The following is a 20908-nucleotide window of genomic DNA, read 5'->3' on the forward strand; positions in this document are numbered from 1 at the left end:
GGTAATTGGACTTAAATCCACTGACTGTAAATTTCAAGGCTTGGAAAAAAAAAAGGAATTTTTTGAAAAAGCCCAAGGCATTATCTTGACTCTTGAGGTTAGGTGGACCATTGATTGTGTAATGCACGCGGCGAAAGCAAGCGTGGGATGAGAGAGAAGCAGCCAACAACTCCGTACCAATAAAATACATCGCCACATGTCGAGGGACTGACTGAGAGGAGGCTTTCTCCCAATCTTAAAAAATTATCTGCTCTGTTCTCTCTGCTCACATTTGCTTGACGAGGAGTAAAACTTTTAGTTGGCCAAGGCGTAGTAATAGAGAGTAACAACAATAATGGCTGTGGCTTCCACATCTCTGGCTTGCCCCCATTTCTCCGGCCTCCGCCGTTCTTCTTGTCCCAAGCTCGATTCTCCACCTCTTTCTATTTCCACTGCTCAATCTTTCTTCCAAAATTTGGACTCTCATCTCCGCCTTTCTTCTTCTTCCCCCCGCAATAAAGCTTGCCGGCCTGTCGTTGCAATGGCCGGCTCCGGAAAGGTTATTTCTTTTTCAACCTTTTTATTCTAGTCTTTTATTATTATTGTTATTATTTTTTTTTGTGAACTTGACTTCTTTGACTGACTGTTGTTACTGTTGCCCGCCTATAAATATTGGGTTCCATGAGATGACAGATTTATTCCTTTGAAATTCATTGGGGTAGTTCTGGACTCTTAATTATAGTTTAAGGATTTATGCTAATTTATTATGAAAATGTAATGAAGCATTGGATTTAATGACTCTAGTCATTGGGTGGTTGAACTGGAACAATGATGAAGTAAACTGGACTTCAATTTGATACCTTTATTTCTTGTCCCCTCCCTCAAAACCAAACTAAAAAGAAAGAGGAAAAAGAAAAGGCTCCGGATAGTAAGAATTAGACCTTGTACTACTTTATTCGTAAGTCTTCAATGAAATGCGAATCTCTAAAAGCTCATATTGTTCGACAAGATCATGATGCTTACCGCACAGTGATAAATTATGACATTTCTTTCATAAGTTTATTGGCATACTGAGAAATGAGAATGGTGTCATTGGTGACTCCACTTTCTTCTTTTAGCCAAGCCGAAGCAATCCACGCCTCTACGCCATCTCTCTCTCTCCCACCTTTTTGCTAGAGTATGTTACTCATGATGATTCAGTTTGGTTTTGGATGATGCTTCTTGGCTGTTCTTGAATGTCATTGTGCTCTGAATCTGGGAGATTTTCTTTTTTGTTTTTCCCGTCCTGGTTAATTTTGATGGTTCGTTTTCCGAATATTATGCTTTTCCTTAATGTACTTCAGTTTGTAAAACTTATTTCAGTATTTCACTCTTTCTGGTTCTACTTGATCACTTGCTTTCCGAGAAACTATTCATCTTCTGATGATCAGTGTGACATGAGAATATATGAGCTTTAAAGAGTGTATTAACCAGAGTCTTTTGGTTCTTCTTGCAGTTCTTTGTTGGTGGAAACTGGAAGTGTGTAAGTGTCCTTTTCTTTTTCTTCTTTGAGTTCTTATTTTCATAAGATCGTTCATCATACAGGTACTTATACTTGAACTGTGTATTTATTTCCTCTTTGGTCAGTTGACTCTTTCAATGTCCAGTGTTCATAATTAAGAACTTTAACAATTTTAGCAAAGTAGGTCCGGCCCCTGACCAAAAGGTGATGGGGGTTCTTGGACTTCTAAAGGTGCCAATAAAATAATAATTATACCACTAGAAGGCAACACATGTAAATTATAAATTACAGGGACTGAGAATCCAAGGTACTAAATGGACAGTAATGACTATTTGATGTAAGAAGAAAAAACTAATAAGTCACGGTTATTAATTTCGGTAGTTTAGCTTATCTTTCACTGAACTTGCTTATGTCTTGCCTGTTATCTTTCTCAGCAAAATAGCTGTATTTAATGCTTGATTAACCATCCAAAAATAGTCCCAGGATACTGATATTCGTAAGTTTATGCTCATTGCTAACTAGCCTGTGGTATTCATGCTTTTATTGTTAGTTTTTTCACTCACAAGGTGGGGATGGGGGCAAGCTTGTTCTTATGCTTTTTCGCAGCGTGAAATGCTCGCTGCTGGTGTAGTTTGATATACATGATCTAGAATATGGGTGTTGTGCTCTGTGAAAATGTGATTTCTTTTGTCTAATTAAGTAAGTAGCATATTTTTGGCGCATAATGACATTATAAGACAACATATTTGCTGAATATGTTGACCTCCTTTTACCCCTCTTTCTCCATTTCTGATAGTTCTGGATAACTTTGACTAGATAGAGTACACTATTTAGCAAAGGATTGAGTTTTTTCATGCTTTAGCTTCGTTCTTTATTGACTTCTTATTGCATGTTTTGCTCAGAATGGAACAAAGGAGTCCATCGGCAAGCTTATCTCTGATTTAAATAGTGCAAAGCTGGAGTCTGATGTTGGTGAGTTGTCCACAATATGCTTTCAATATAGCAATAGCAAGTCACTTTGTCCCGAGTGCAGGAGAGTGCCTCAATGTGCCCCATACCGATGTGAATTGAATGAATGGACACCACACAAGTTCGTGCCTTTCCCTTATCACACAGCGATAGTCATTCTTCTTCCTTCGGGCTCCCTTGGATTGGTCTTTTTTTAGCGAATAGGGAACCCCTTGGTGGGAGATTACTGTTCTTTGTCAAATAACCCCAAAGTAGTCTTTTATACTAGTTATGTCATTGAGGTTGGAATGAAATTGTTGTAATTGGTAAAAGTTTTTAGTTGTGTCATGTCTACAGATTTCTAGCAAGCATCTTCTAGGGATAATCCAGTCTCAGTTACATTTTCTTCCCCGAGTAAGATGTACCTTAGCTTAGTGGTTAGCCGTATATGTTGATGCTATGACTAGCAAACCTTGAATATAATACTATTTCCATCTATAAGTCTGTTTGAAAGCTTGTAGAATTTAGAGCAGTGCCTTGCATTATTTTTACACCTGGGTGGCTACGATTTGGATGCTATACTTTTCTGTTTAATTGCCAATTGTGCATCTTATCTTGCCACATTTGAGGCGCTAAACTACTTTGTCTTAGTTATTTGCTAATCTAAATCGTATTCAGCAGCTCTTCAGCTTTGAATGCCAAATTACTAGATTTATTTTGGCTCTTTGAAATGTCCAGATGTTGTTGTGGCACCTCCATTTATATACATTGATCAAGTAAAGAGCTCATTAACCGATCGCATGGAAGTTTCTGCTCAAAATTGTTGGATAGGGAAAGGTGGAGCTTTTACTGGGGAAATCAGGTGAGGTTATATGCGTATTGTACTATTTTTTCATTAAACTTGTGGTAAATCTGGTGAGATTAGTTTAGTGGGACCAAAATATCAGTTGCCTGCATTCTTCTGTTTCAGAAGTTGGAGAATGAGTATTAGGGAGAAGTGAGGCGATTTGGATAGGTGGGCATGTTGTAGCTCACTTGTCTGTGATTTTGTTACCTTGACTCCCAATTATACCAGCTTGCCACTTCGCTGGTGATTACGTAGGTCTTATGCTTAGAGGTGATTAGTTGGTTTGACTTTGACATTACAAGGTTTGCATGGCAATGGGGATTTGAATCTGATAAGTTCAAATGCATACAAGGGTGTTCAATTTGGCAAAATTTGTGAGTTTTAGATGTTGTGATGAAGTTGGGACTTGCTTAGTGGTTAGTAACTTTTGCTAGATTGCAGAATATAGAAGAGAGATACACGATTATGCAAGTATATGGAAGTAAGAAAAATCAGGGATAGCTCCATCCCATTCTAAATGTGGCTGGTGTCTGTGATTGTCCCCATTTGCCATTTAACCTCCACTGGTTTGAAATGCATTAGAGAGAGAGGGAGGGATGGAAAGGGTGAGAGAGAGAGAGAGAGAGAGAGAACCTTACAGCATTTTTTCATTCTAGCTCAAAATTCTTTCTTGCAGTGAATGGATTATGCAGACGTTTTATCGTGAGTTAACTGTATATTAATAGATCTTTACAAGCTTTTAGGCCAACATTCTTTAGACAGAGTTTGCTCTTTCAATAGGACTACTTCCTTGGGTTTTCAATTGCTGATGGCTTAATAGTCTGAGTTCAGCTTGTTGATCATTTTAATTGTTGATTGGTTTGTGGCTATTCCAATGCCTTAACAAATGACTGAAATAATCTTAATTTTCATTTTTGTTTCATAGCGGGGAACAATTGAAAGATATTGGATGCAAATGGGTCATTCTTGGGCATTCTGAGCGAAGGCATATAATTGGAGAAGATGATGAAGTAAGAGTCTTCCAGATTTTACTACTTTTTAACCTGTTTTCTTCTCGCTAGTCGATTTGCAGTTTGTGCTTTGAAAATCTTTCTAATTTACCAGTAAATAAGTAGAGAATTATAATAAAAATGAAACAAGGAATTCTTAAAACTGACAGAACCCCTTATCATGCAGTTTATAGGAAAGAAGGCTGCTTATGCCTTGGGCCAAGGTCTTGGAGTGATTGCCTGCATTGGAGAGCTTTTGCAGGAAAGGGAAGAAGGAAAAACTTTTGATGTCTGTTATAAGCAACTGAAGGCTTTTGCAGGCAAGCTGTTAACTCATCTTCCATGAACCTTTTCCTTTGCACCCCCTTCTTCTTGCCACCTCCCTCCTTCCCTCTGTCTCTCTCATGAGTAAATGTTTAAGTGGGACATGGACCATCAAAAAAGAAAACATGATGGTTATCAATTTTAATGTCACATATAATTCATGATATTGCAGATGCTGTACCAAGCTGGGATGATGTTGTTATTGCCTATGAGCCAGTATGGGCTATTGGAACTGGTAAAGTGGCCACACCTCAGCAAGCACAGGAAGTGCATGTAGCTGTTCGTGATTGGCTTATTAAGAATGTTTCAGCTGAAGTTGCTTCTAAAACAAGAATTATCTATGGAGGTCTAATCTCTCTCTCTCTCTCTATCTCTCACTCCCCCCTCCCCGACGAAAAAAAAGAACCGAAAAGAAAAGTAGAAGCTATTGTTCCTGTGCAGCTTCATTAACTATTGCTGTATATGATCTCAAAGAATGCTGTGGGTCAGGAATTCAATTGACCTTTTCGTCCTTGTCTTTGTTTCTGCTCCAGCGGACATGAGCTTTCCAGATGATTCAGAATATTTTTTATGGTTGAATCCTTTTTTTTTTTTTATATTATTAGACTACTGAGTATCTTTTTGCAGGTTCTGTTAATGGAAGCAACTGTGCTGATCTTGCAAAACAAGAAGATATTGATGGATTTCTTGTAGGTGGTGCTTCCTTAAAGGTACTATTCTGCCTTTTAGATATTTATACCTAGTTCTGCTGTCTACTGTTTAGGTTTTATGTTTGTTTACTTGGTGTGGACTAGCAAATGAAAATTTAACATATTTCAAAGTTTGGCCAAAAAGGGATTGGGGTGAGCAAGGAGAAGAGGCTCTCTCGTGCCAGTGATAGCAACATGTTATCTTACCATGAGTGCAAGCTGTTTATTTCATGCAGCTAGTTCGGCAACTTCACAACTTTGAATACTGTCGCTTCTTATCTTCATTTGAGACAACAGTTCATCTCATTTTGCTAGTTCACAATACCTTGACATGCTGGCATGTTAGTCTTATATTTGGCAATTGTTTACTATATTCGATCAGATTCAGAAGGCTTTTAGGCATACAATCCTATGTTTATTGTTTAGTAACCTTTACATGTGTTGTCTTTGGTGTTAATAATTGAATATCCATAGAGACATGTGGTAGTGAATTTGTTGTTCTTAATGACAGGGATTAGTGATCTCATAAAAATTGGCGCATTTTGATTATTGAGGTTTTCTTCTCCATTTTAAGAGATGGTTTTTTAAGGAGCTTTATATTAGAAAGAGGATGCTTTGAATTTCTGAGTGTTGCTGGTGTTTTTGGCTCCTAAAAGTGGGCATTGGGAGTTTAGCAGGGTGAGTGGTGTCTGTTGGGAAAGCAGAGAGAGAGAGAGAGAGTCACATACCTGGAACATAAAATTGATGTTTGATTCATTGGCTGCAGGGACCTGAGTTTGCTACAATTGTTAATTCTGTAACTTCCAAAAAGGTTGCTGCATGATCCTCTGAGGTAGCTTTTGGCATCAAAAGGATAGGCGGATTGGAGTATCTTCTGAGGTATAAGTATTGCGCAACAGGATCTTTTGGTCAGATTTTGATCCTGTTCAACATCTTTGTCCCATACATTGAATGATGCACTTAATTCGCTTCAACTATATAAAATAATAGAGATTGTATGCTAAAATTTTAGCTTTTGGTGTAACAAAATAAGTTTTGAGTTCAACAATGTATGATCTTCCCGGAACAGAGTGATTTTATGTTATGCAACATAAATTTTTCGCTCAGATATAAATAAAACGCAGAGGAATCAAGAGTTGGATTTTGTTTGTTCTGTTCTCATATTTGAGGGGGCACAAAATAAAATGGAATTTCTTGTTGGTGATGCTTACGGAACTTAAGTTGTGGACTGGTTTGAACTTGAAAGCTTATTAAGTTTGAATCCCGAGCCTTCTTTTTTTTTTTTTTTATAAATCTTCATTTCCTCTTTTTGGTTATCCCTTTTCTTTTTAATATTTTTCAATCTGTCATGGAGGAGGAGGTGGAAGATGGGGGGAGAGCTCTACCATTTATTCTTGGTTGGCAGCACCACCAAAAGTATGATGTGGCTCTCTAGAAGCTGCACACAAGAATCCGGGTGGAGTTTTCTAAGTTTACTGAGCAAATACACTGAACTGAAAGATGGCTACTTAAAAATAAGCACTTTAATTTTCTGCAGTGTTCTTTTGAAAGGAATTCAAGTTTTTATTTTGGTCAAAATGAGCCAGAGTTTTGTTTTATAAGTGAAGCTTAGTGCTAAAACATTCAAATTATCGCTTCTTGGCCTTTGCCAAGTGCTGGGGTTATCCTGTGCACGTCTACGGAAAAGGGTATGCGTACGTTTATGTTGGCACTACGGCGGCAAGTGGACTAAGAGCATCAGCAGCTTTGAGTGAGCATTAGTTAAAGAAAAGGAGAATATATATTCCCAAGCAACTCTTCCTAGTAAGTAAAGCATCCCAAAGGCCTTCAATATCTTCTACTATAAATCATCCTTCCAAAATGCTCGAAAGATGGCAAGAAAACAACAGAGGAGAGAGATGGATTGGTTTTATTCCAGGAGGGGTCCGGAATGGAAACAAGGATGGAGAGGCCAGACGATGGCCTCGCTCTCCTTGCCACCGCTTCCGCTACTGGCCATATTTGCCATTGTCATTTTCTTGTTATCATTGTCCCAATCCACAAATTACAGGGAGCAGCTAAGCCCTGCAACCATCGACTTGAAGTTGTTCCTCTTCTTAGTGCCCATCCTTCTAATCTTGTTAATTCGTCCTAGCTTTTCTGGTGGCTGGTTCAACTTCGGGACTCCAAAGCCCAGGCCCGGTTCATCAGCACATCAAAGTGGTGGATTCCCATGGGGTATTGCCTTCTTGGTGGGGATCCTCGTAGTGTTGGTTTCTTATCAATCATCATTTCAATCTATGTGGTTTACCCCTCTGCGGAGCTCAGATTAGTAAGCCGAAGGGCAGCAGTAACTTGCAAGCTAGGAGTTGTGTGCATCTCTGTGTGTGTGTTTATTTACAAATAAATTGAAACATTACTTAGAATAGTAAATTGCCAAAAAATTGTTACGTTTGTTCATCTGTGATTCCGGTTGAAAATTTTCCAAAATTTGATCTGACATTGGCTTTCATATCAAGGACGGTTTTGGAAGACGACATATTTTTCTAGCACTGGCAGTGGTGGTCGGGCCGCCATGCAGGCCTATGAGTTGCATCACGGAATTGGATCTATGTAGTTGAAAGTTGCTTTAGGCATAGAACTAGGCCGAGCACAAATGGCCCAGTGCAGAAATGCAGCAACATGAGGGAGCGAATCTAATTAACATCTTTAAATTAAATAATCTGCCTTCAACGAACGCTTAACCACCATTCCTTCAAAAAAGATACCCTTTACCACCATGATTTTTAACTCGTTGGAATCTGTTTCCTTGAATCATGATGGTATTATTATTGCGCTACTAATCAATTTCAAGAATCAGGAACAGGAATCAATGCACCATGTCCACAACAAAAGTCCATATAAACTGCTAATCAATTCAAGTTGTGATTCAGATAATAAAACCTGGGTCACACTCACATATAACGATCATTGAAATATCGACCAAGAGACCTGCCGACCATGCATGATAAACCAAAAAACATTTATCAGTCCACAAATAAACCTCTATCAGTGGAGTAACTGATGGGGCTCCATCAAGAATGGCTGTCAAGGATGATGACCACGTAGATCTCCAAACAAATGATATGCTGCTCTGAGACCATCAAATAATAACTAATTCAGGAAAGTTGAAAGCCATCAAAAAGCATGGACAATCTGTATACTCATTAAGCTATTTATTTACTACTCCATTGATCAGCAACTTCCTTTTCTCTCCTTTTATCTTTTCCATTTGTTGCAGATTTTCAGCAGAATTTCAGGCCCTGTATGGATTATGGAGTACAACTCAACAATCATGAATCGCCAACATCATCTAAGATGACAAACTCTCACTCTGATGTCTGATCCAACCGTGTAACACTTTAACAAACAAAAGATTTCCCTGCTTTTAATACATGTACACGAAGAAGAAGAAAAAAAAAAAGAAAGAGTAACGCAAAACCAATTATTACTATCAACCAACAAGCTGTACATACTTGCAAAAACACACGAGAAAGTGGACTATGAACTGATCTTCCACAAGAACAACTACTACTGGTCATATAAACCAACTATCAAGAAAAGTAGACTGAAATTGCAACAAAACAATCAGCAGCAGGATCACGGCAGCCACTCCCCAGGGCGAGCTCCCTTCCGGGTGCCGAAAGTACTGCATCCTCCGATGCCGATCCCACGGCGAAGTACCCCAAAAGAACCTCTCCGGGCTGTCCATGCTGGACAAAGCCCGCACGAGGAATATCAAGACCACCGGCACGGCAAACATTATCCATCCCAGGTTTACTTCAGCGGTCTCTACCACTGACTCGTAAGAGACGTACGACTGGAGACCAAGGAAGATACAGATGACTCCCAAGAACAGCAGAACCGGATAAGGCAGAGGGTTCAGTGAGAAAACCTCCAAGAAGGAGGCTGCAGTGCTTCTTCTGTGAACCATGATCATATACGATTGATGATTGAGTGGTGGCTTCTGGAGTCTGGACTCTCTTTAATTTTAGGACAAATTCAGGAGGTCGTTGGGAATTGAAGGGGTACGTGACTTAATCTTATTGTACTGCTAGTCTGCTGGTCCTAGTTGTTGCCCAATTAGCAGAGCACTTGACTATAAAGGGGATGTCTGATGCGGTGTGAGAGCACCTACTGAAATTAAGTGGGGTAATGTGTACGAAAAGTTTAGAACCGTACAGTTTGTTTTTGGCGACTTCTTGATCATCACCATTTGGAATAGAGAACTTAAGTTAATTTCCTTTTTTAAAAATTACTTTTTTTTTTTGGTAAGTTGAGTGAAAAGTACTTTTTTCCTAGCTAGAAAATGGTTTCCTAATTTGTGGGGATCAGTCATGCTCATCACTCATCAATGGCCTGTCAACGTAATTTAATGTGTCACGGTCCACTTTGCAGTTCTTGATTGGCAGTTGTTGGAGTGGCCCAGTTTGAAAGCAAACTATATCCCCATCTTTTGGTGCCTGATTTCAGGGCACTTCAAACAAGCTCTTATTTTTTTCCAAATTGGGAAAAAAAAAAAATCTAATAGTACTATGTTTTTTGAAGCAGCTGCAGCGTAAGTGGGTCGTCTAACCAGTGTCTAATTAATTGGTTAAGAGAAGCTGAGGAGCTAACAAAGCAGAATTGAACCATACAAATGTTTTAACGCAAAAATGGTGGTAATAATTGTGCGCGCGCGTGTTTGAATAGCAAGTTAATGGAAATTTGGTTTACCAAACACTGCTGATTAGAACACTGCTGATTAGAGATCCACTCGGGATGATTCGAAACCAATGACGAATGAATCCAATTACCAAGTCTAACAAAAAATTGGGCCTCCTCAGGCCCATATGTCCATGCAAGGACACTAGTAAGCGGAATTTAGGCATGCTGCTGTCTTGGCCCCTAAATGTCAGCGGACACTAGAAACTATATATATGTACACACACACGAAAAATGACGAACAGGTAAAAGCAAAATTTTGTTTGCTTATCCAACCAGCAAGCCCTCGAGGAACACCACTCTGTCCAAATATACGAGCCTTTTCCACCAGAAGAACCTGAGTTCAGACTTTTCCTTCGTACTGGAAATATAACTTGTAATCATTCTGCAAGATTGCCAGAGCGCTTCTGCAAGGACCCTCTACAGGCCAGTAGAATAAGAAAGTTAGATTCGAAGCAACTAGCCCCTTTATAGTTCTCAAACAAAAAAAAAAAAGGTTGTCTCACCTCCAAATACTGAGTGAAGGTGCTGAAGCTGATCTGCTGAACAAGCATCAATCAGAGCGTATACACCAGGTCTCAAAGCTTCATCAATTTCCCTGTTGACAAGTTCAACCATTTTGCTGTGAGTGCAAGGCATGTACAATGTAAAAGTTGGACAGATGCAAATATCATCCATAATTGATGTTAAAATTCAGATTCCTAATGATCAGGATAGTAGACCGCGAAGTGAACGTAAGACACCAGGAATCACCTCCTGATGCCGGTTTTAAAAGGACCAAATCCACAGTAGACCCATATGTAACAGGATAAATATTGAAAACAGTAGCGACCAAGGCTATCCTTCTGCTGCCTTATCTGCAAAACAAGGAAAAAATAACCAGTTAACTTCTCTTTTTCTTTTTCCTTTTTTTTTGAAATGGCAATTGTTATTTAATGTGGGTGAGACCAGTATATGCAATTGAACATGCATCAAGTAATTTAGCTTGCTCTCCATTCAAGTTCCAAGGTCTAGCTAAAATTCAGAGTATAGCAGCATTTTTTTTTTTTTTTTGGGGTCAACAAGGCATTTGGACAAGATCTTTTCTTTTTAGTAAAAGAATTAGGGATTTGGAAAATGGCAAAAGCATAGGGATTTGGAACATGAACTAAAATTAAAATTGCAAACCCTGAACAGGTTGAAATATCTTGCAGCATGCCTAAAACGCTCGGAAAAGTACAATCTTTCTAGTGCATGGAATATAAGAATCAATTTATCCACAGAGTTACTTGAGAGCAATTTATCCCTGAGTAGTACACGCACACACATATACACATACCTCTTCATATACTCTTCTCAGACAGCAGGCACATTTAACACCCTCTTGCACTTCCCATGCAAAATTCCCTCCTCTCACAATTGGATCGATATTCACCATCTCCAAGCAATGAAGAAGAATACTGACTGAGTGTTCGAGAAGAGCAGCGCATCGCTGAGTCTCACTAAAGATCAACAGAACCGGGATAGCAAAATTGATTAGCCAATAAAAAGGGATTAAGGCAGATTTCTAGGACCATTTGAACCAAGAATATAGGAAGTTTTTGCATACCTTCCATGATGCTTAACAAGGGAGCACAATAATCGGCAGCATGCAGCATATAGGTCCAAGGAATACCTTCCGTCTAAGATACGGCCACTTGTGATTTTTAGGGAGCAAGTATCTGTGGTCTTTGAAGTAGTTGAAGAATAAGAATCGGAGTGTTGAAGCTGAAGGAGATTTTGGAATAATGCTGCAGGTATGTTTAAGGACTGCCCAACATAGGAGGCATCCATTTGAAAGAGAGCATGCTTTCCAGTAACCCTTCTCAGCACCTCAATGCACATAAGGATGACTGACCCAGAATCTGGACCAGTGTAACCTTCATCAAAGTTAACATTTCCTTGGAAAATGCTGGGCCCCTGCAAGTGTAGGACTACGTTGAAGAGACATGCAACTAAGCTCTGGATGTGTCTTTTTACTACGTTCAGACGTTTGCGCCCTAGAAGCAAATGGAAAAAATATAATTACATGCATAAATAACACTGCATGAAATGATCTAATTCACAAAAGATGCATTACTGTGGCAATTTGTTGTTTAAAACAACTGGAGAAGAAAAAGGGACTCACAAAGCATGTCGACTAAATAGCTCTACTGTGATACTAGTTCCTTTCCAATATCATCAATGAAATAAATCCCAAAGCATTATATTCACAACTTTTTCCCGCATGTCAAATAAAGAATTTTTGGTCCTGCTGGTCCATATGAACCAAGGCCTTGTTCAGCACCAATCTTTGGTTCTCTGTGCAAAAACTACTTTATTCTTCCAGAAACAAATCAGCCGAAGGCAAAAAACCAGATTGTCTGATGGGATCTAACATATCAATTGAGAAAAATAGGAAGATACCAAGAGACATAAAGATGTACAAACACAGAGAAACCAAGAACAATCCATGATTTAACAGACATGAAATCAACATGCCGAAAGTTGGCAATCCACATAGAGATTATCTTTTTGAAAATGTTATTCAAAACAAGAGGGGGGCAACTGAGTGAGGTACAAAAAGCAAAGTAACCTTACCTGTCACAAATTCAATAAGTGAATCCAAACAATCAATGCCAGCAGCAACAACTGAAGATACCTTCCCACAACCCAAACTGCCAATATGAATTTCATAGTTTGTCAAGCAGCCGTCCTGCACTCCCACAACAGCTCTTTCTATAGCCTGAATTGCTGTTAACAAATGCAACTCTGATGATTTCTGAACCAGAACTCTGAATGATGTCCTCAGTCTAGCTATAAAGTCATCCAAGCAACTCGATTCGTGAGAAATGGAGGACTCAGAAAAGTTCAACCACTCAATTGGCTTTTCCATACTTGACCCAGTCTCTTTTGAAGAAAGAGTAGCTATTTTTCCCTGTAAAACAATGCACTTTCCGATAGACCTCAAATGCAAGTCTATCAGCTTCCCGTACAATTTCCTGGATAATATAGGGCTGGATGAAGGAAAACAATTACCTAATTCTTCCATAAATTTGATAACCCCATTTAACCATACAAAAGAAAATGGAGGTGGAGCAACATCTCTTGCAAATTCCAGTAATAAGACTTCAGAAACTCCAAGTAGAATTGGCATAATATTTTGCAACAGAGCAGTGCAACCCAGCTCCAACTTCAGTCTCAATATAGCTGCAGCAGCAAGAAATAGCTGTTTAAGAAAATAAGCCTCTTCTGATTTGTCACCTCTGATAAGTTCATGCAAAAATGTCTTCCTTAAACATCTTGAATCAAACAATTGAACCTTGGCTAGAAGAGATTCAACATCTTCATTTTTTGGAATGGACTTCCCTTTCACTACAGATTTGTCAGAAATATAATGTACTTCATTATTTCCTCTGTTACCAAAAGGTTCACTAACTTGTGGCATTTCCTCATGCAAAACATCATTACCATCAGCACCTCTATTATCGAACACCTCTTCATTTTCCAAACACGGATGGTCCAATTCTGGCTGGTCAAGTTTTTGAGCAATTGCTAGATTTTGAGCCAATGAATCATCCTCAAGAAGAAATAGCTGTAAGAAGTAGCTTACATATTCTGCACATGTATTTATAAAGATGTTTAGTTTGTACAGAGGTTCCAATTCGCATTTGGACAATCTTATCCTCATTTTACAATTCTCTGCATCTATGTTGCCGAGCCCAGAAGCTAAACCCCATAGGAAGCCTTGAATGCAAGATATCACAGGTGACAATTTCTTCAACTCCTGAAACTCAGGCAGAACTCCCAAGTTTTCACTTGCATAGGCTTGGCTAAAACATGCAAGTGAGTTCTGCATGCGTTCTCTTAAAATATTGGCTACAAGTGCTAAACTTTTACATGGATCATTGTCTCTGCAAAAATCTAAATGTGGTTCATCTTCAGCCAAATCCGTGTCTTGACTACCGACAGCAAAATTATCTTGTCCATTATAATCCATCCCTGAAAAAAGCAATGAAATTTGCAACCGGTTTTTGCCCACTGTCAAAAACATATATGATGTGTGATCCATCAATGAAAATAACAAATCTTTCAGTTGAGAAGGAACAGCTTCTGAAGAAGCATTTTGAAATCCAACTACTGCAAGCAATGACTCCAAAAGCCATAATACAGGAGATGAACCCTCTAATAGTAAGCTAATAAGTGAAGAGTGATTGTAATCCATATTCTCTTCACATGAAGCCATCAATAAACTTTTAAGGGTCCTCCGACAGGAGAGAAACAGTTGGAAAAACTCATCATGACCACCTGCAAGTAAGGTGTTGTACCAACCTAACAAGCTGCCAACCGCAACCCTGAAATGCACGACTTTAATGAAACACTGAGAAAGAATTCTAAGCTGTGCATGCTTCATAAACTGAAATTGCAACCCCCCCCCCCTGCCCCAAAAAAAAGGAGTAACTCATGTTGCATGACTAACCAGTACCATAGAATTCAAATCAAATAAGAAAAGAAAATAATAAAGTCCTCGCCCCACTTTAATTTTCCAAGTTGCAGTGAATTGTTCTACAAGATTAAGCTGATTAGGATCTGAAAGAGCATAAATTCAAACCACATATAGACAGGTAGGCAAACTTTCACAAAAATTTGCGTATGTAATACAAATAATGTGCATTTATACTTCTACTGAATCCAAACTCATTAACTAAGATGCTGGAGTATTAATCAAGAGACAAACCCTATATAGGGCAAGTAGCCAATATCAAATTTTTAAACTGAAAAATAAAGAGTTGTTAGCTGAAGCAACCACCAAAGGTCAGTGCTTCCACACCACAGTGACCACAGATGCAATACTCAACCTAGAATGCCACAGTGACCACAGATGCAATACTCAACCTAGAATACCACACTGTCAGTCAAAAGAAGCCCACATTATACTGAAATCATCAAAGCAAAGGATAGTCAAGCAAAGACAAGAAAATATCGAAAAATTGAAGGAACCAATAGCTAATACAAAAGGTCATATCTAAACAGAAGACTAGATGGTTCCCTGTTGGAGTTTTTACTGTCTTAACTCTGAACTATGCTTCTCTTTTTCACTCTGCTTCTTTCTACTGAAAACTCTGGCACTGTTCCCACTTCTAATCTCAGGACTTAAATTAAAGAAACTAATCCTTTTACCAAATTATTAACACATGAAAGAGCCAATGTTAGTGGCAAGAGGATCTTCACATTGTAATTTTAAATTTAAAATAGTATGACAAGTAAAAGAGTTCATTTAATAAAGTGCCAAGGCTCCATAAAGCAAATTTAAGAAAGATGATCCAATGAATACCCATTCCACCCCCACCCTTCTGGATTTAGTTGTTGATCCAATTTGCACAATGCAAACAATAACCAAAAAAATTCATTCCCAAGTTGTTATACTTTTCTAGTTAGTTAACATCCATAGTTTGGTTCACATCTTAAGACCAAAACACAGATCTAAACCTTGGAAACATATATTATAAACCTACCGCACATTGAAAAAATGGCTTAAATGCCAAAAACAACATCAGCAGCTAGCAGATCTCACATATCATATGCATAGCCACTTAAACATATTATCAGAACTAAGGTTCACAGGAATTGAACATACTGCTCAAGTTTGAGAATGCAATTCGCAAACGATTGGAAAGATTTTGGACCTAGAATCTCTTTTGGCATCCAAGACAAAAAGTTCAGCAAACTGTTACACAAAGCATACTCAGCGTTGCTGGAAGGAGCTACATCTTCTATTCTGCAAATTTCAGCATTCTTCGCAGACTTCTTGGCATGAATAATGTTAGATAGATTTCTAAGAGCGCGTATAATTTCTGACCAATCATGTTGTGAACTTAGATAACCTTCTCCAAAATCAGCAGAAATAGATGACAAGGATGCTTCCAAGATCTGGCAAAATGTCGATGCTATATGCCTGCGAAAAAACTAACATACCAGAAAGTAAGAAATTGCCTGCAGCTAGAATCCAGTCAAAAAATTTTAAGTGAATAGCTAGATGCCTGTGGGAATTGGGAGAATGGAAAGCAAAAAGTGTGGTTGGGACCATGGGATTGTAAGAAGAAAGAGGGAGAAGGTGGTGCCTACATAAAGACTCTATGACTTCACCCTAGAGGTAAATAAACAATAACTAACAATTTATTACGAGGTCCACTGGGCAAGGCCAGCCTGTCCCTTGTGTGACACATGCAAGTCTAAAAGCTGGTGAATATATTATCTGGAATGAACATACTATCTTACTTTTTGTTCATAGAGACCAGTATCATTCAGAAGTTCAAGCGAGATTTGCTGTGTGGTAACATTCCTCAGATGGCCAACCTTGTTAATGCAGTGTGATCTACATTTGTCGTTACCACCACTTCCAATAAGAAGGGAACAGTTGATCAAATGTGTGAGAAATTGCTTAAGGTCTTTCTTAGAAGCATGTCTGCACCAGATATCAATATGCTGACAAGCAATCAACCACATTGCAGCTGGTAATGTCTTTTGGTCCAGAGCACCAACATTAAGGTCCCATGCATTGTCATTCTGAAGATTTTGGATGGATAAGCATTTAGAAAGTCCACTATCATATGAGATAGTTAACTGGTCCTTAAACAATGACGAGAAACATAACATCATGAATTTAGTCAGCCCAGCAGCCTCTTGCTTCATACTCAAGAGACGCTTCCTCCACTTTTTACCTCTCTTATATGATACTCTAGTATCATCAATCATCTCTGCCGCAATTAACTTATCATTTCTTGCAAGCAAATATTCAAAGGATTTCGTCATCCTGTTTAAATCAACAAGTCTCTGAATAGTCATGGCATTTAAAACATAGACTAAAGGCGGGCAACCAGCCAGAGTATCTTGAAAATACATCCTTGAAACATTGTTTATTATGGTAAGAAGATTAGCTGATGGTTGGATGATCCAAGAAAAGTAGCCTTCAGCATTATGAACAATGCCATCCAACCAATCCTTCCCGGAGTAAGCTGCATTAGGGTCACCCATTGTTTCTGACATCTTTTTTGATGTATGTGGTGGTACATGGCTGATCACTCGTCGATATAAGCTTCTGCAGGATAAATATAGACGGAAAAAGAACACTAAGAGCCAGCATGACAAGGAATCATTTTCTAATCCAACCCCCCAGCTGGAACTTTGTCCAGAAACAAGGGAGAAAAACTTATCCATGATATCTGGCTTAAGTAAATCTTGGCTATTTGAGCTGTGGCACATAAGTTCCATCAAATCCTTGATGGAACTACCAACAGCATTACAATTACCAGAAGTGACAGTCATGGAATCTAGAATTAAAGTATATATTTCAGACAAAAATCTTCCCAAAAGTTCTGCCTTCAAATCAAACCATGAGAAACCACCATCAGTACAACCTGGCTTTGATAAATCATCTGCAGGAGCAAGCTGAAGTTGAGCATTCAACCACTTCAGGGATTCAGAAATTTCTGCAGTTAATAGTCGAATACATCCACTCACTTGGCCTTCTGGAATGGACTTGAAACCGTTGTAGATGGAAAGTCTAAACTCCAGCGAGCATAGCAATGTACTCAATGACATTGAGCAAGAACAATAAGATTCTGAAGTGCATGCTTCACCGTCTTTATGAGCTGATTCCAAATGCCTTGCTGCTTTACAGAGAGCAAACCTTGAGGTATTAACCTGCATTCATTTAACTATAAGATCAGTATCTTTCAGATTCCAATCCACCATAAGAAAACAGAGACTGAAACAGGACAATCAAGTGTAAAAATGCAAAACAATAGTGTCAAAAAAACAACAAACTGCCATCTACTTCTGGTCCGTTGTATTTCTTCTTTAACTAAAGCTCTGTCATTGTTACATGCAACCTCCTTCAGCATAACAATAACAAGCAATGGGGAAAGACTAAGATTGCTAGATTTGCATGCAACTGTGTTTGTATACCAAACCCATGACCTCCTACTTATCCTATGATGTTGTTTGCATCCTATTCAGCAAATAGAGTTTGCCTATAGCCTGGTTGTACAAATGAAATTGATAATTTCCTTCTTACTTGTGCCCCTCTGAGAAAATCTTTTCTTGTAGGGCGGGGGGATAGGTCTCTACCAACAAAAGGCCAATGTTCCATAGGTTGGACACAATTAGTATCAAACAAAATAACGTTTAAAACTGAAAGCCTCTGATATCAGCATCAACATCGCCTATTCATTATATATTCCCACTTTTTGAACTCAAGAGCAGTCATGTCAAAATTGATATGAGATATTCAACCAACCTGCCGAAGTTCACTGTAAAGATTGATTAGGGCACATCCAAGAATATGTATCTCTGAGATTAATAGGTGCTTATCCGGCACATCAACCATAGACTGGCTGGAGGATGCAAATGTGAACATCATCCCCCATAAGCTTTCTAGATCATCCCCAACAACCTCATATTCAATTTCCACTAAGAGATGCACAGCAACAACTATCTCCTTTGCCATTAGAATCAGGACCTCCTGATTTCTAACATTTGAACCAAATGATGACATCAGATGTTTAATCTTGACAGACAACAACATAATGGTCTCATAAATGAATCTCAGGAAATTCATGCATGCCCCTTCAGAAATATCCTCCAATCGTGTGTATATATTTTCCTGCTTAAAACTGGCAAGCAACTTGTTTGCTGCTATCAACACACACAGAACATCTGACAAGGGGGTTCCTACATTCCATTCAGCTTGAAGATGCATTGTAATATGCGATAGAAAAGATTCCATAATTTGGCCAAAGAAATCAAAAAGAGACTTCCGTGTTACTGCACTCACAGAACCTGAACAATTCTGTGTTTGTAACGCCACATTACTGCTACCAGAAGACCTTTCAGAAATATGACCAGCAGAATCTTCCAGTTGCCTGGAAACTTTACTGACACTTGAAACTCCTTTTTGCTTTGTGGCACACACAACAAACAAGTGAAATAGTGCTCCCACGCCACCTAATGGCAATGAATTTTTGCAGGCTATGATCTTCTCCAACTTGTCAAATAGTTTTCTATGATAACTTTTAATAAAAAATATTCTTTCCTTTGATTTCCCGTCATCAGATTTTTTATACTTGCCTGTGCTCTGCAAGCTCAAAAATCCATCAATATGAGCTGCGTGAAATAACCCCTGAGATGAAATTTCTTCAACTAATTTTAGTAGGTTTTTACTCCATCCTAGATCCTTGCATGTAGAAAGACGTAACTCATCCAATAGATGCATCAGTGGCTCGAGAAGCCGATCAATAAAATCATGAAAACCATTCTTACGAGCTGGATGGACTCTCAAAAACTTAGCAAATGGCTCAAGCAGATAGCATGAGAATTGAAGGATGAAGATACCCGCCTTGCTGTCAGCAACTTTGTTACTGAAAACTTTTCTGACAATTTCAAGCACTGTATCAGTTACCATAATCCACAAGTCCAAATTTGCATTTGCAACGCCATTATGGGATGAAAATATCAATGAAATGCAACTGAGCACAGTTTCTTGCAATTCATTGCCTTCACTGCTCAAAGCTGACTCCTTGGAATCTTTTAACTCAAGACTGAAACATGCCAATGCATCCCGTGAGATGCAATCAATTACCCGTAGAAAGTCTCTTGAATAGTTCAATGATACATTAACTTTTAGAGACTCCTCCAAACAGAATTTCAGAATCACCCAGCATCTGTAATCTAAACAGAAGCCAACAGTTTCTGGGTGACCCTCAGATCCTTTTTCTGGAGTTTTTTTAACTGAAGAAATCAAAACTGACTCAATCCAGTTGCTAACAAAAACTACTACTCTTGACATACTAACTGCATCCAAAATTTCAAGGCTGTCGTCACCATCTTCTCTTATAGATGTTCTTAACAGCACATACTTACAAGCCACCTCCAGCTTCCTGCATTAAAAGTGAAACCAATCAAACTCCAACAGAAATATGGCAAATTTTTGAATGACAAATTAATCTAATCATTCTACAGAATAGCTGGGTTTGAGGAAATGGAAGACAGTAGATTACGTTGGTTTATTCTCCCTCCAAACCCAACCCTTTTTGGCTTCCTTGAGCGACAGCTCATGCGATGTTATTGCAACACTAAGCCAAAAGCAGCCCTCTTTACACCTAGCCAACTCTCAAACCCACCCTCACCTCCCACCCAAAACAAAGATGAAAACAGAAACATAACAAACAGGAAACAACCTTCAAAGCTTCAGTGGGCTTTCTAATAGCATGAACTTTTCAATCATCCCTTCAAACAAATAATAAACAGGAATCCCCAAACTGTTCCACTCATTTGAACAATTTTGTCAAACAACTTAAGTATTGAACGTATACTGTTAGCATAAATGACAACGGTGCGTCTACTGATTAGTAAAAAGGAAACGGAAAGAGAGAAGAATACTGACGTGGGAAGATCAATGTGTTTATTCTGAAGCAACAAAATCAACTGTAAATTCCTCCATGGAGACACCTCTTCTAAATTAAACAGTAGTTTCCCATCTTCTGCCTCTGTTTTTTGCTTTTCATATGTTCCTTGAGAGGAGTCAACTCTGGAGCTTTTAGAAGGACCCTGATGTTCTTCTTCTTCTTTTTGGTGGGCATGCATTTGCTTTCTTTTCTTGTTTTTCATCGTCGTAAATTTTTCCCCTGCTGTCGGCTCGGAATCAGCCGGTATCAGGGCTCTTGGACGTGGTGGTGATGGAGGTGCTTCAGAATTTAATTCTCAGGGGTTCTTGTTCTTGTAGGGTTTTAGGAAAAAGCGCAGTAATTCAACGAGCGACGACGTCGTGTCTCTGGTGCGGAAGTTGAAACTTGGGAAAGAGGGTCTACATCTTATAAACTATAAAGCACTATTTATGACACTTTAGTACCTA

General features: G+C 38.8%; 3 protein-coding genes across 5 annotated transcripts; 1 reads left to right on the plus strand and 2 right to left on the minus strand.

The window, feature by feature from the left end:
• Nucleotides 1-201: 201 nt before the first annotated feature.
• Nucleotides 202-6425, plus strand: LOC113731175 (triosephosphate isomerase, chloroplastic). Of its 2 annotated transcripts, none has more exons than XM_072079234.1 (9): nucleotides 202-538; nucleotides 1475-1501; nucleotides 2383-2452; nucleotides 3167-3290; nucleotides 4201-4285; nucleotides 4452-4584; nucleotides 4761-4934; nucleotides 5216-5298; nucleotides 5789-5856. In XM_072079234.1, the coding sequence occupies exons 1-9, from the start codon at nucleotides 335-337 to the stop codon at nucleotides 5804-5806; spliced, it is 918 nt and encodes a 305-aa protein (XP_071935335.1). In that variant the 5' UTR covers nucleotides 202-334; the 3' UTR covers nucleotides 5807-5856. The 2 variants fall into 2 exon arrangements, with proteins under 2 accessions (XP_071935335.1, XP_027112078.2); XM_027256277.2 differs by lacking the exon at nucleotides 5789-5856 and adding an exon at nucleotides 6044-6425 and having other exon boundaries at nucleotides 203-538.
• A 2301-nt stretch (nucleotides 6426-8726) lies between these two features.
• LOC113731176 (uncharacterized) lies at nucleotides 8727-9371 on the minus strand. The gene has a single exon (XM_027256278.2). It carries the CDS (start codon nucleotides 9233-9235, stop codon nucleotides 8834-8836), a length of 402 nt encoding a protein of 133 aa, XP_027112079.2. The 5' UTR covers nucleotides 9236-9371; the 3' UTR covers nucleotides 8727-8833.
• A 650-nt stretch (nucleotides 9372-10021) lies between these two features.
• On the minus strand, nucleotides 10022-20837 carry LOC140036726 (uncharacterized). Of its 2 annotated transcripts, XM_072079235.1 has the most exons (10): nucleotides 20441-20837; nucleotides 18296-19934; nucleotides 16276-17700; nucleotides 15635-15963; nucleotides 12598-14351; nucleotides 11588-12017; nucleotides 11318-11480; nucleotides 10753-10856; nucleotides 10506-10597; nucleotides 10022-10419 (listed from the first exon to the last, which is right to left on the minus strand). In XM_072079235.1, exons 1-10 carry the CDS (start codon nucleotides 20662-20664, stop codon nucleotides 10343-10345), a joined length of 6237 nt encoding a protein of 2078 aa, XP_071935336.1. In that variant the 5' UTR covers nucleotides 20665-20837; the 3' UTR covers nucleotides 10022-10342. The 2 variants fall into 2 exon arrangements, 1 of the variants encoding a protein (XP_071935336.1); XR_011840260.1 differs by lacking the exons at nucleotides 10022-10419; nucleotides 10506-10597; nucleotides 10753-10856; nucleotides 11318-11480 and adding an exon at nucleotides 12146-12318 and having other exon boundaries at nucleotides 11886-12017; nucleotides 20441-20815.
• Between the last annotated feature and the right edge of the window lie 71 nt (nucleotides 20838-20908).

This window comes from Coffea arabica, chromosome 2e (assembly GCF_036785885.1).
Source record: "Coffea arabica cultivar ET-39 chromosome 2e, Coffea Arabica ET-39 HiFi, whole genome shotgun sequence".
NCBI classification, from domain to species: Eukaryota; Viridiplantae; Streptophyta; class Magnoliopsida; order Gentianales; family Rubiaceae; genus Coffea; species Coffea arabica.